The sequence below is a fragment of the Vigna radiata genome, chromosome 1 (assembly GCF_000741045.1).
Source record: "Vigna radiata var. radiata cultivar VC1973A chromosome 1, Vradiata_ver6, whole genome shotgun sequence".
In the NCBI taxonomy this organism is placed as follows: Eukaryota; Viridiplantae; Streptophyta; class Magnoliopsida; order Fabales; family Fabaceae; genus Vigna; species Vigna radiata.
In genome coordinates this window covers 3,322,397-3,336,758 of record NC_028351.1, presented here as the reverse complement: position 1 = coordinate 3,336,758, position 14,362 = coordinate 3,322,397, and the positions used below count along the sequence as shown (strand labels likewise).

Sequence of the window (14,362 nt, the reverse complement as noted above, 5' to 3'; positions counted from 1 at the left end):
TGTTCATTTTCTCTGCAAAAATGCAATTTGTTGTTGAATATTTAGTTTTTTTTGTAAAAAAGAAAGCCCATGGGCTGGCCCTGACCCATAAAGCTATGGGGCTTTTTAGCCCTGGGGGCTTTTTTGGCCCCAACCCACATGGGCTAGGGCCATGACCTATTATAAGGGCCTATTTAACAGGTCTAACTCTGATATAAGTGGTTGCATTCTGTTATATGTTTGATCACTTTCGAAATTTTAGGTCTAGCCTCCCTATAATTTTCTTGCATTATTAATCTAAGTCTCCTCTCTGTCTGTTTCCTTGCTATTCGAGGTAGCCTATGTCTTTGAATTTCAAAAACAAGTTCATATTCCGGAAATTTCTTCAATAAATCTTTTTGTCCTTTTTATCAACGTTTGATTGTTATATTTGTATCACTACTATCTGATTCACTCTCTGTGTCTGTCATATTTTCGTCTGTGTTTGCTATCTATATATATACAATTCTCATGTATGAAAATAATTCATACTAAAAATGATAATTCATGTATTTTATGTGGAAGATAATAAGCGTGAACTATAAAAAGTATTAAAGGGTATGACAAGAATATTCTTTATATATATATATATATATATATATATATATATATATATAAAATATTCAGAGAGGGTTTTTTACACATTTTTTTCTCATTTTTATTTTTTAAATTATTGTTATTTTTACATTTTTCATTTTTATTCTTTAAATAATAGTTAATCTAAATTTACTTATTTTATAAATTAAAATAATTATTTTACTTTTTTTATAACCACTTTTTAAAATTTAAATAATTATTTATAATAAAATAATTAACGAAAAAAAATATTCAAATTTTTTATATTTATAACAATTTTTAATTAAAATTAGTTTATAATTTAATTTTTTTCCTAAAATAACAAAGGATGTACACGTTGTTGACGTGTTTCCACTCTTATAAAAATATTACTTTTAGATATTATCTAAAATTTTAATCTTTTTAATATATCATCTTCACTTTTATTTTAAATGGAGTTTTAACCATTCTAAATTTTGTTACATAAATCTAAAGTATAACTTATTTATTTAAGAAAAATTAGCCTATTACAAATTTTAATAATAATATAATTTATAAATTAAATAAATATTTATTTATTATAAAGTTTAGAGACATACAATAAACATTTATCATGCGGGTTAACACACTAATTGAAGTAAAAGTTCCTCCCTACACACTTGCAAAACTAAAAGAAATAAATAAATTAATTAAACAAACATGAAATTAATTAGACTATTTTACTAAGTTTTTATTTTTGGTCAATGACAATTTTGCTAAGGTTGGCATGATGTGCTTCGAATAGGGTGGTGTGTGATCTAATATTAGACTCGGCATCAAACAGTACAAAATCAACAATGAAGCTATTTAATGTATCTTTATCTACATTTTGGGTCCAATTTTTTTTTTTCATTTTTTATTTTTCACGAGAGGGATTATTCTTTTAATTTGTCAAATTTTTTTTTTAAATTTTTATCAAGATTATTCATTTACTGTTGCGGAATATTTGAAAATATTCTTACAAGGAATTTTGCTTGAAAAGAAAATTGTTATGAGAAAATGGTGGTTTGAATTCATAGTGAAATGTGATCAAGATGAAATTGCATTGCAAAAAAAAAAAGTATATAATCATATTTTTACATGAGTAATATATAATTTAATTAATCAACCATAATTAAAGGGTGATATTTTATTTTATTTTTATAACCACGAGCTTTCTATGGTTAATCTTAAATTGGTTTTACCGGTAATCTTTTCACTAAGAACTTCATGATTCTCTAATTTAAAGGCAATCAAATATCAAATTACTTACTAACAAATAGTTAATTGAAGTGGCATTATACGAAAGTATATATGATTGAATGAGAAAATTTACATAAAGACAATTAGGCATATTTTTCGAAAAGAACATGAAGTTAGCAATAAAAATAATATGGTTATTATTGTATTATAGGTTTCTGTTTTGGTGAGTTTGTTTTCATTTATAAGTTATAAGTAGTAGTTGAATGGTGTAAGTGGTTTGAATGTAGGGCATGAAAGAAAAAATTAAGTATAGCTTATGCACTTTATTAAATAGAAAAGAGAGTGGGTTATACTAAAGCTACCTACTTTCCTAGCCATGGGATGAAATTGATGTCTATATGTTGTATTTTTCCAAGATGGCTTCTAATATTGGATTTGACCTAAGCAAGGAGGTTCTCCAAGGTACTTGGAAAATTTACCTAAACTTTGATGTCCATAGGATCTTGCCTCTCTTTGGTAGGAATAAAATGTTTAATCCAAAAGGGTTCTCATAAATCATGACCACATTACATTAACATAAAGACTAAACAAAATGTACTACTACTCAAATGGGTTTAATGGATTCTCTTTCCTATTCAAGCTAAAACAACTTAACTAAATTAAAGTTATGTGTTGCAATCACTCTATCACCAAAACACCATTTTGTGGGTGACATTGAAAAAGTTGCTCCCTCATTAGGATGGACATATTTGAGGAACACCTAAAAGATGCATGATTGAACCCTAGCAAACCCTAAAAATTTTTCAAGAATGTGAGATCATATGTGTGTTGTTGTGAATATGGAAACACAATGAGTAGATAATCATGTTCATGATCGTGAAATTAGCACCAACTCAAACCTACTCGTGGTTAAGTTTTTAAAACCCTCAAAAAGTCAATGTCACCACATGATGATTATGACATTGTTGGAAGAAATTTCTTGTGAAAAAGACATGCTATAATAAAAGTAATTAATAATAATATACACTAATGAAATTAATAATGATAATAATAATAATAATAATAATAAGAGCTTGATTTGATTATTTACCTTTTTGATTGGTTGTTGTTCAATGAATTCATGACCCACATAAGCTATTTTTTTTCTTGCCTAATTTGACGATCATACGCTTTGTTGTTAAAACTTAATTTTTCCTTTTGCATTGCCATCATCTTCATAAATGATTGAAATCAATAGCTTGTTTTTCCACTTGTACGATTAAGAGCCTTCGTCCACTGCTAGTTTCTTTATCAAGTTAAGTACGGATTTTGAGATTTAATGGCTATGCTTCCATTTAGGTTTTGTTTTCATTAAAAAGGACCTAGCAAAACTTTTATTACAACCCAAAAAATTTATTTCATGTATACCCACAACGATTTATTAAACATAATTTTATTTATATTTCTCTTTTCTTTAAGTTCTTGTTACATTATGTGGGAACCAAATGCTAATTTGTTTAAGTGATTAGTATGGTGTGACTTAGAAAATTAACCTCTCTCAAAGACTTCATTAAAAACATGTCAATTCAATCAAATAATTCACTCTCTATCTTTGTTTTATATACGAAATACAAAAAAGTCATCATTATTACTTTATATTTCTATCATGTCCAATAATTTCATATTGTTTAGAAATTGAGGTTTAAGATAGTTTAAATATTTCTTTCACCATTTGAAATGAATTTTAAGAACAAAACAATGATGATTTTAAAGTGGATAATACTTTAGATGTAGGGTGATTGACACTAACGATGTTATTCAGAAAACTTGAAATCAAAATATTGACTTCTACCGTGGGGTCTATAACCAAACATTTGATCCCTTAAGCTCTTTATTGGGATGATCAGTCATTCTCTTCAGATTTTGACTGAAGACTTATGTTCCTACCACATTCAATAGTTTCACATTGTATATAAGTTAAGGTCTAAGATAATTTAAATATTTATTTCACATTCTAAAACGTTTTTTAAGGATAAAACTGTGATATCAACACTTCAAAGCTGACAATACATAATTATTGATCTTAACAATATCACTCGATAAATTTATTATTTTTATGTGAATCAGTAATAAAAAAGCAAACATAGAAAAGCTTACCTTTCAGTTCCTTGTTGGATGAAGATTTCATCATTGGCTTTCATCATTGACTTTCATAGTAACTTTAACGGTTTTAGTCTCTTATAGTACCCTTGTAGAACGTAGTAAGTTTGGTATTCCATTATTGATCGAACACATCCATGTTCATCACAATAATACTGTTTATTAATTACATAGTGCAAAATTTTAACTGAATTTCGTAGTATTTCTAATTAATATTTTTTAAGTTCCACCAATCTATACTTATATTTGCGTCACTTCAATCTCGTCAATTTAGTTATTTACTTCTTTGAATTAATTCATTAAATCGTCATTCATCAAACATCCATCAATCTCCTAATCGTGTAAAAACAACAATGATTTTTACTAATAAAACAAAACAAATGACTTAAGCCTTTTTATTTTGATCCGTCAGGATAAATTCGATAAATAATGGTTATTATTTTTATCATATATAAAAGTAGTTTTTAAGTTTTTTTTATCGGCAAAAAAAAAATATTAATAATAAAATATTTAGACTGCTCTAACCCACTTATAAAAAATATTTACAAAGTTCGTTTTATCTACATAAAGATTGTTTCTCACCGTGATCTCAAATTACCTTTGAGTTTTAAAGTTACTATTGAGATAAGTTTGTTTTCAAATATCTTGGTGGTTGCATAATATCACAAAGGTATCTTACTCTTTGCTTTCACTGAATTTTAATTATCTTTGAATTATAGTCTATATAGGGTGTGTGATTGTGAAGAATCATGCGTTGAGATAGTTGGACAAGAAGATTTAAACTCTAATCATTGTGTGTTGCTAGTAATCTAAGATAAGTTTTTTTTTTTTATTATTATTGTTATTATTATTATTATTATTTATTATTATTATTATTATTAACGAAGAAATATATAAATATGGAAACATTTTGAATGTTTTTTTTTTTATAAAATAATACATATTTTTGCAAAGTCATAATATTGTATATTGAAGTTGACACTTGTCTAGTACTAAAATGTTAAAGAAGTTAGTGACTTAATGACATAAGAACTCATAATTGAAATTTCAATTAATACAATCATAAAATATGATAATCCTAAAATAGCAATTTTTTTTATGTGATAAATTTTAATCTTTGAAAAGACGGAATAATATGACACCGTCTTAAATAAAGATATAACAAAAGTATGAATGCATCTAAGTTGTTTTGATCCATATACATAGAATACAATACAATCTTATCTAAAATTTTCATTGTTACAATTAATAATATGATTAGATGGATGATTATTTTATGGTTTAATGTTTTGATAGGTTGCTATTTTTGTCCATAATCTTAAAATAGGTTTTTTTATTTCGGCATCTCAATTGGGTCCTTATTTTTATAAAATTAAATCAAATAGAGACTTGCCGTCAAATTGGACAAATGTCGTTTAGGAGGTCCTGATGTGGCATGCTGACAATATATTTTTACTTGATGTGGCAGTAAAAACCTGATCGAGAGGTAAAAACATGGTGGTCGCCCACTCGGCCTGGTGGTCGACCACCCGGTTTGGTGGTCAGTTGTCCCGGTGGGTGGTCGGCCTGATGGTCAGCCTGGTGGTCGACCACTCGGTCTGGTGGGTGGTTGGCCTGGAGGTGCCAGTTCAATGAAGATTTATAAGGATTGGTAACCCAATTCAATGAAGATTTATGACTTGTTATAGCAGTAACATATGACTTGTTTAGTAGTTTACTACCCCTAGAATGCTATGAGAAATTATATATAAATGTTCTCATTATTTAAGCTTTTGAAAAATCCTTTGTGTACAGTTTGATTTCCTGATAGTACTAGGTCGACCGACTACTAAGCCGACCACCAGACCAAGTGGCCGACCACCAAGCTGACCACCAAGTCGACCACCAGAGTTTTATTTCACAATCAAATTTATACTGCCACGTCAATTAAAAGCATACTGTCAACATGATACATTAGGATCTCTTAAATGACGTTTGTCCAATTTAACGATAAACTTCTATTTGATTCAATTTTACAAAAATAAAGACCCAATTGAGACGTCGAAAAAAAATGAATTTTATTTAAGATTCTGAACGAAAATAAAGACCTACCAAAACATCAAACCTTATTTAATTGACGAAGAAACTATTGAGATATAAACAAATCTTATAAAATAAAAGATGTATGTAGAATTATATACTAATATAATATTTTTTTAATAACAGACTTTTTGAAATTGTAGCGGATAATGTCTTCTGAGTGTTAATTCTCTCTAGAATTGATAAAAGAGGGTATATTTGAATGTTAATATAATTGATAAAAAAGAAAGTGGTAAGAAAAATGTTGGATGAGAAGGTGGGTAAAAGGGAAGTGAAAAATGTTTTGAGGAGATAGTGGGGCATGTGGAACTTGAATCAGTTTGACAAGTGTAATAGTTACACATTAAATGGGATCATTAAGGCTATGTTGGACCATTACGATGCTTAGAGCTGGCAACGATAAAATTTAAGGAGCTTGTCCCCATTGTCCTTCCAATGAGACTTTTTTCCATCTCACACCACACACATTTAAGTTTTCTATTTTAGCCCTTTTTTTTCATCACGGGACCCTTCTTTTGTCTTTTCATGCACCAAATCATTCAAGATACCCCTTCTCAACCCTAGAGCCCCCACCTCATTTATTTCTCCTTAATTACAAAAACACCCCTATCTTCTTCCTTCTTCTTTCTTCTTTCTTCTTCTCTTCTTCTTCTTCTTCTTCTTTCAATCTATTATTAAGTGCCAACCTTTTCTGGCACCCCACTTTTCTCATCTCTCTAATTTCCAACCTTAAATAAAACCCATCTTTTTTTTTTTCTATTTCTTAAAATTCTTCTTTTACTCTTAATAGCACATTTTCAAGATGTGCTTTCCAAAACCATCAAACTCAAGCAAACTAATTGATTACATTCCAAGATTCCTTCTTCTTCTTTTTCTTTTTTCTTTTTTAAAAATCTTGTTTCAGTTACTGTTGAACATTAAATATGAATATTCAAACATTTTTGTCACCACACAAGAAAAAAGAAACAAAACATAGTCTCTCATTAAATTCAATTTCAATTTAGATAAAGCTGGTAAGTGTAAATTGGATAATTCCAAATCTTCTATCATATCTTTCTAAAATTCTTTTTATGCTAGATATATTTATTTTTCTTTGTTGTTTAATAGGAAACTATATGTTAACTATGTTGAATATTTTTTTTTAGCAAGAGAGATTCATGAGTTTTTCTACCTAAGAAACAAAACATTACATCCAAGGTTAAATCTTATGACTAAATGTTTGTGAGTTTTATTTATTTTTTTAATATTATTCAACTTTTTCATTTTTATTAAATGTGAGCTTTTGACTCATATTGAATTAAATTTTATCACAAATTTCTATTAGAAAAAAAAATTATGCTTGTTATACTCATTTATCTTTAGTTGATTTTTGCTGCAAAATATTTATTCTTGTTTCTCTCTAAATTGGATACCAAACAAACTATCAAAACTCTCAAAATAAAGTAAATTTTAATTTAATAATCTGTCAGAAATTAATTAGTTATACTGTTGTTGAAAATAGTCTTTTCAGAGCAAAACAATCTTATTAAATTAAAGAGATGCAGTGCAGTTGTGATGTTTGAATCATATAAAAAAACAAAGATATTATCATGATTAAAATTTTGTTAAATTGGAGAGAGAAAGTTTATTTTTTTATTAATAATAAGTATACTTTTTTATATACATATTTATGAAATCTTTGAAGTGATTTAATCATACAGAAAGAAAGTAAAGTACAATAACAATATTAAACAAAATCAAAGTAAATGAATTCGTACAATATCCAAAAAACAAATAAGAAACAAAAATGTATTGGAAAATATATTAATAATATTTGTTCTCGTTTATATAAGTTGATAGAAATTATTGCACTTTGATAGTTTTGGATTGTGACTGCATAATTAAACAGAAGCTAAACACACATCAGAAACTGAATTAAGGAACTACTCTCATGGTAGGTTGTAGCCGACCTCCAATGGATATCTCCAATTTTTAGCAGTAATTCTTGATTGCTATGAAGACTCTATTGTTCAAACATCACTTAGGACTGACAAGACTATGGTTTCAACTTTTTGGTCAAACTTACGAAAAAGCACAAAAAAATTAATGTTTGAGGGTAAAACAAAGGTATAGTCTTTTTCCCATTCAATTTTTAATGATTTAATAATCATGCTTAAGAGTTAATCATTTATAGTTTAGTTATTTCATTAGTCAGATTGAAATTTTTATGTGTTGAACTTAATAAGAAATGCTAGAACTAAGAAAGCAACTTACTTTCTTAGGATGGAAATTATTTTCATGAAGTATTTTTTGAGTATAAAAATAATTAGAAACAACTAGTTCACTTCTTTCTATAAATTTTATATTTATTTTTTATTTAAAAAAATATATTATTTTCAGTTTAAGTTTTTAAAATGAACCACGTCTCAATAAGGTTTAATTGTTTTTTTTTCCCTAGTTTGATTGAAGTGTGTCAAATTCGTCTCCCTTTTAGAAAAATGTCAATTTCGTCTCCATATAGAAAAAATTTGTGTCAATGAAGTCATCTCCGTTAAATACAAACTAATAGTGTTAAAAACTTAAAGTGAGTTTTGAATAATAACCACTTCATGAGTCTAATCCCTGATATTGAAGTGGATAAAGTGAGTTTTGAAAGCAATTATTTTTAACGGAGATGACTTGATTGACACAAATTTTTTCTATATGAAGATGAAATTGACATTTTTCTAAAAGAGGAACGAATTTGACACACTTCAACCAAACTGGGTAGAAAAGAAACAATTAAACCTCTCAATAAAGTCTAAAATTTTCAGCTTTTACAAGGTATATTAAATTAAGTCAAAAGGCAAATAAATTAAAAAAAAAAAACATTTTTGAATTACCAATTTAAAGTTTCCACTCTTTATTTATTTATTTTTTTTCAGGCAAATCCATATCAAACTAGTTAGTGTGGACTATTTCATAATTAAGACTGATGTAAAGAGAATAATAATAAATAGAATAATTGTAAAAAGAGTACTTCCCTACTGATATTGGTTGATATAGAAAAAGAAAATACTGAAAAGGAATCATATGATGAATAATTAAAAACTGGGCTTAGCCATGCCATAAATACAGCTAGATGACGTATCACTTACAACTTATGGCTATAATAACTTGGTATAGCTCATTGCTCTATGGCTTCAAAATTCTACCCAAAGTAAATTCATAAGAAAAGACAGTCCTCTCCCTTTTCATATCAATCTTTCCACCAATACATTTATATTTCTCAATATTTTTTATTTATATATAAATATCTCATACCTAGAATATTTTAATACAATAGTCATTATATATAAAATATTTTATTAAATTACACTCCTTTAATTAAAATCATTTGCAAGTTCTATCTCTATAATTGAATTCCTATTGCCAACGTGAAGCAGTTACTTTATTATAAGCTCGATTTCTACATACTATCTTTATTTGAATTCTAATTATAATATGCTACAATAATACACACAGTATCTAGTTGATTTAGGTGACGAGTGTTGTTTCTTACATGTATTTTTCACTAAGATTTTAATTCTTGTAAATTTATTTGTGTAAATGAGTTATAATATTTTAAGTGTCTCTCTTTAAACAATTTATTTTTCATTGAGAGAAAAAGAGTGAAATGAAATTTGATTTTTTTTGTATATAATTTTATCATTTTAAAATTATGTAAAAAAAAAAGAAATATATAATTGGACAGAAAGATTTTATAATATTTTGTGAAATATTATATGATAATCTAATATTTTATATTATATTAGATGAACAAAGGATAGATACACATGTATTTTAAAATATTTTGTAATGGTATATGTAAAAGTTCCATATTATATATAAGAATATATGAAAATCTATAAATACTTTCATTTCATTTCTTAACTTTCTAATTGTGTTAAATAGGAATCTAACTCTTTCTAGTCTTTTAGTTTTGATTGAAGGTTTATTTAAGTTATACTTTCGTATTATTTAAGAGTTGAAATTAAAGTAATTTATAAAATTCTCATTTTCCTAATCACCCACATCTATTTTAAGGATTGCGTAAAGAAGTAAAATTTGAATTTTATACAATTCATAAATTACCCTAATAGTCAAAACATGTTTTTTTTTTGTCATCTCAAAACTATTCCTAATTTACTAAATTATAAACTAATCTCACTTAAGTCCAACAAGTTTTCACATGTGATTGAAAAAGAGATTATCCACAAAAACAATGACTTTAGATATTTAGCAACTATGACAATCTTTCACACACAACAACGATCCAACATAAAATTGTTTGTTAAGCAAATCATTCTTAGATGTAAACGTACGGTGTCTAAATCCTAAAAATCACATGATTATTTTAATAGAAATTTTATATGAGTAACATAACTACCAAAAAATAAAATAAAATTGATGAGTTGGTAGAGAAGGTTACTCTTGTAACGATATAGTCCACAAACATGTACCTTATAATTTAGTTTAGTTTATTATGCCATTTATGCCGCTGACCTTTCTTCCATGCCTATCTCTTCATTTATAATTAACTCCATCTCACTCTTTCTTTCTCTCTCTTTCTCTCACACCATAGTTTTCTTTCTTCCCTTCATTGTGCTATATAAGTAAGAGCAAAAGCTACTACAGTCTTTAGTGCTAGTTTCCACTTGCAAATGGGACGATCACCATGCTGCGACAAGGTAGGTTTAAAGAAAGGACCATGGACTCCGGAAGAAGATCAGAAGCTCTTGGCTTACATTGAAGAACATGGTCATGGAAGCTGGCGTGCCTTGCCAGCAAAAGCTGGTACTTCACACTGTTTTTTTGGTGTAATATTGCTTATGTAGTGTGTAACAACATGTGTAAGTAGTACATGTTTGTGTAGTGTTGCAATGTAGTTCATGTTGAACTGAAACTGCTTGTGCTGTTATGTGTGTGTGTGTGTGTTTATAGGGCTTCAGAGGTGTGGCAAGAGCTGTAGACTGAGATGGACCAATTATCTCAGACCTGATATTAAGAGAGGAAAGTTCAGTCTGCAAGAGGAACAAACCATCATTCAACTCCATGCCCTCTTAGGAAACAGGTTTGTTTGGAATCTTTGTTGTTTGTGCTATGTTGTTTTTGCAGTTTTGAAATCAAGTGTTTTTGCTCAGGCTTGAAATCTCAGGAAACTGTTTTGATTGAGTTTTTTCTTGGAAGCAAGGGTAACATTAAGAATGTTCAAAATTCAAGACCCATTATGGGGTTTTTTGAAGATGTGAAAGTGATGCATTGTTTTTCTAAATGACAGTATTTCACACACTGACCTCAACAACTTGATATTTTATTCTCTCATACTCTCTCCTCAGTAACTACATGAATCATTCATTCATTCATTCATTTTCCGTGTAGAGCTATAATTTCTTTTCTGTTCCTGTGCCCTTCCTGTGCAGCAGAATGTCTTAAATGCAATGACCTCTCAATTTCTTCACCCAACTTCCCCCAACAAAAAAAAATAAAATTTAGACACTGTCCTCTGTGCCATTTCCATAAATTTTTCCCTGACATACAGGTTTATTCGAGGCCAATCTTAATTGCAAAACATATATGTCATACACATCTTCTGCCATAATCAAAATGGCATGTAGCCATCATCTATGTGATTATCTAATGTATACTACATACTACATACCCTTCTCGTTCTCTCTCACATTTTTTTATAGTGGTTAGTTAAAAAGAAGAAACAGTAATCTGATTTAGTAGTATTTTTGGAATACTGGTCTAGGGTTTAATTTAACGTTGTCTGCACTATGGTTGTGCTGTCTTTGTACTCAGGTGGTCGGCAATAGCCACACACTTGCCAAAGAGAACGGATAACGAGATCAAGAACTACTGGAACACACATCTTAAGAAAAGGTTAACAAAAATGGGAATTGACCCTGTCACACACAAACCCAAAAACGATGCACTTCTCTCCAGTGATGGTCAATCAAAAACCGCTGCAAACCTCAGCCACATGGCCCAGTGGGAAAGTGCTCGACTTGAAGCTGAAGCAAGACTAGTGAGAGAGTCAAAGCTACGTTCACATTCACTTCAGCAACAAATTGGAAGTTCTTCTACATTTGCATCATCATCTTCTGCATCCACTTCAGCTTCAGTTCTCAACAATAATAAACCAGAAGCACCACCTCCGCCACCCCCGCCGCCCTCGCGGTCCTCCCTTGACGTCCTCAAGGCTTGGAACAACGGAGGTTGGTTGAAGTCCAGTGAAGGGAGTGGCGCCATTGCAAGCACGGTTGGGGTAAGTGGAGACCTTGAGTCTCCTACTTCTACGTTATCTTTCTCTGAGAATGCACCACCGATTATGAATTCGATCGGAGGAGAAAATAACAACAACAATGATAACGCAATGCCTATGATCGAGTTTGTGGGAAGTTCGGGTAATTCTTCTTCTCTTGTGAAAGAAGAGGGTGAGCAAGAATGGAAAGGTTATGATAGTTCTATCAACACTTTCAGTTCTGGTTTGCATGAGTTCACAATGGCCATGGAGGGAACTTGGGTGCACGAGACTCTCAGAACAAATGGCTCACATGATGACATTGTTGAAGAAGGCTTCACCAATCTTCTCCTTAAGACAAACTCGGAAGATCCAAGTTTGTCGTCGGAAGGTGGAGGAGAGTCTAACAATGGTGACGGTGGTAGCGCCGGTCACAGTGATTTTTACGAAGATAACAACAACTATTGGAACAGCATCCTTAATTTAGTGAATTCATCTCCTTCTCATTCTCCTATGTTCTGATGTTAGGTGAGGAATGGATCATCAAAGCTTGAATTTTCACCTAGTTTTGTTGGGTGAAAAGTTATGTTTATCTCTTACTTGATCACAACCACTTACAACAATTTTTACAGCGCCAAAGTTTTTAACGAGATAAACACAAATTCATGCGACAAGATGAAGTGAAAATTCAAACACAGGAGCATTTGTTTTCGTGTTGGAAAGGGTTATGTCAGTGTGAGTCACATAGAAGCTGCATATTCCTGAAATTCATGACCAAAGTCAGAAATGGTTGATTTTTCTTCCCACATCACCATGAAATGAACATGCTCACACAAATATGTGGAGTTCCATATAGTGGTTTTTGTTGATGCTTTAACAGAGACTCTTTTTTTTTTTTTTAATTCTATATTTTTCTTCCGTTGGAAGTGTGTTATTGTAATTTTCTGATACCTAGTTTTGGAAAACAGCTCACTGGTTGGTCGTTTCCAGCATCAAATGTTTATATGAATTTGTTTGATTTTGATATTTCTGAACGGAGAATGTGCAATTGGATCTGTGGTCAAAGTTATTGTAGACAAGTGTGTCTGCGAATTAAATGACTTTTACGCCAAGTAATTAATTTTCCGGTGTTTAACTGTGTACAAAAAAATTCAATAAAGGAAACATTTAGTATAGACTTTATTGCTGTTGGTTTCATGTCGCATTCTTGCTTTTTAATGTTTATATTATTTCCATTTCACCTTATCTTCAAACTAAATTTATACAGTCCTATACCATTATCACACTTTTGTATCATCTCCCATTAATTCTATGAGTTCTTCTTGCACTCTCTCTTGCTAAAACTTTAGAACAGGTTTCAGTACATTTTCTTTTTATTTTAAGAAACTTTATTACAATTAATATTATATTATAGATTTAAATTAGAAAAAAGTCGAGTTGTTAGGCTTTATTTATTGTATGGTTAAAAATAAATATGTTAATAAAATTGATTTATATTTTATTTGAGTTATAAAGTTAGTGGCTACGCTAGTCTCCCAAATTCGGAATCTAAAAGTATAGTAGTATGCACTCCCAAATTTGGAATCTAAGTATAATATGCATTAACTTAGGTGGATAATCCTATAATTTGTGTTGAATAGGTCTTTTATTTATTTTTTTCTTGATGAGAATGAACAAGCTGAATTAAGCATTTAATTTATTAAGATAGAACTCGTAGTGATACTTCTACTTTAAAAGAATTATCGTATTTCTAGATGAAACATAATAATACTTACCTATATATAATAAATAACCTCGGAGTTCTTCATCAAAATGTGTTTGAAAATATTGTTTATTCCAACCTTGCTTAATGACCGGTCGGATAATGATATTGATATTTATGATTAATAATTTGAAAATAAATATAATTAACATTTAATGTTCTATAATTATGAGTTTCGCTAATCTTAAAATTATTTTCACGATTATAACAAGTGTTAATTATGTCAAAAATTTAATATCCGTGTATGAATAAGTCTCCATTTATTATTATTTTTTGTCATCCGTAGTATTGTATTTTTGTTACATAGATGCTTAAATTTAAAATTTTGAATGTTGAAATTAATT

At 29.2% G+C, this 14,362-nt stretch overlaps 1 protein-coding gene across 2 annotated transcripts; it reads left to right on the top strand.

The window, feature by feature from the left end:
• The first annotated feature begins 10,559 nt into the window (after nucleotides 1-10,559).
• On the top strand, nucleotides 10,560-13,280 carry LOC106775449 (transcription factor MYB16). 2 transcript variants are annotated; one of them, XM_022782006.1, is made up of 4 exons: nucleotides 10,560-10,806; nucleotides 10,954-11,083; nucleotides 11,815-12,784; nucleotides 12,889-13,280. In XM_022782006.1, the coding sequence occupies exons 1-3, from the start codon at nucleotides 10,674-10,676 to the stop codon at nucleotides 12,776-12,778; spliced, it is 1,227 nt and encodes a 408-aa protein (XP_022637727.1). In that variant the 5' UTR covers nucleotides 10,560-10,673; the 3' UTR covers nucleotides 12,779-12,784; nucleotides 12,889-13,280. The 2 variants fall into 2 exon arrangements, with proteins under 2 accessions (XP_022637727.1, XP_014518062.1); XM_014662576.2 differs by having other exon boundaries at nucleotides 10,561-10,806; nucleotides 11,815-13,280.
• Nucleotides 13,281-14,362: the final 1,082 nt, after the last annotated feature.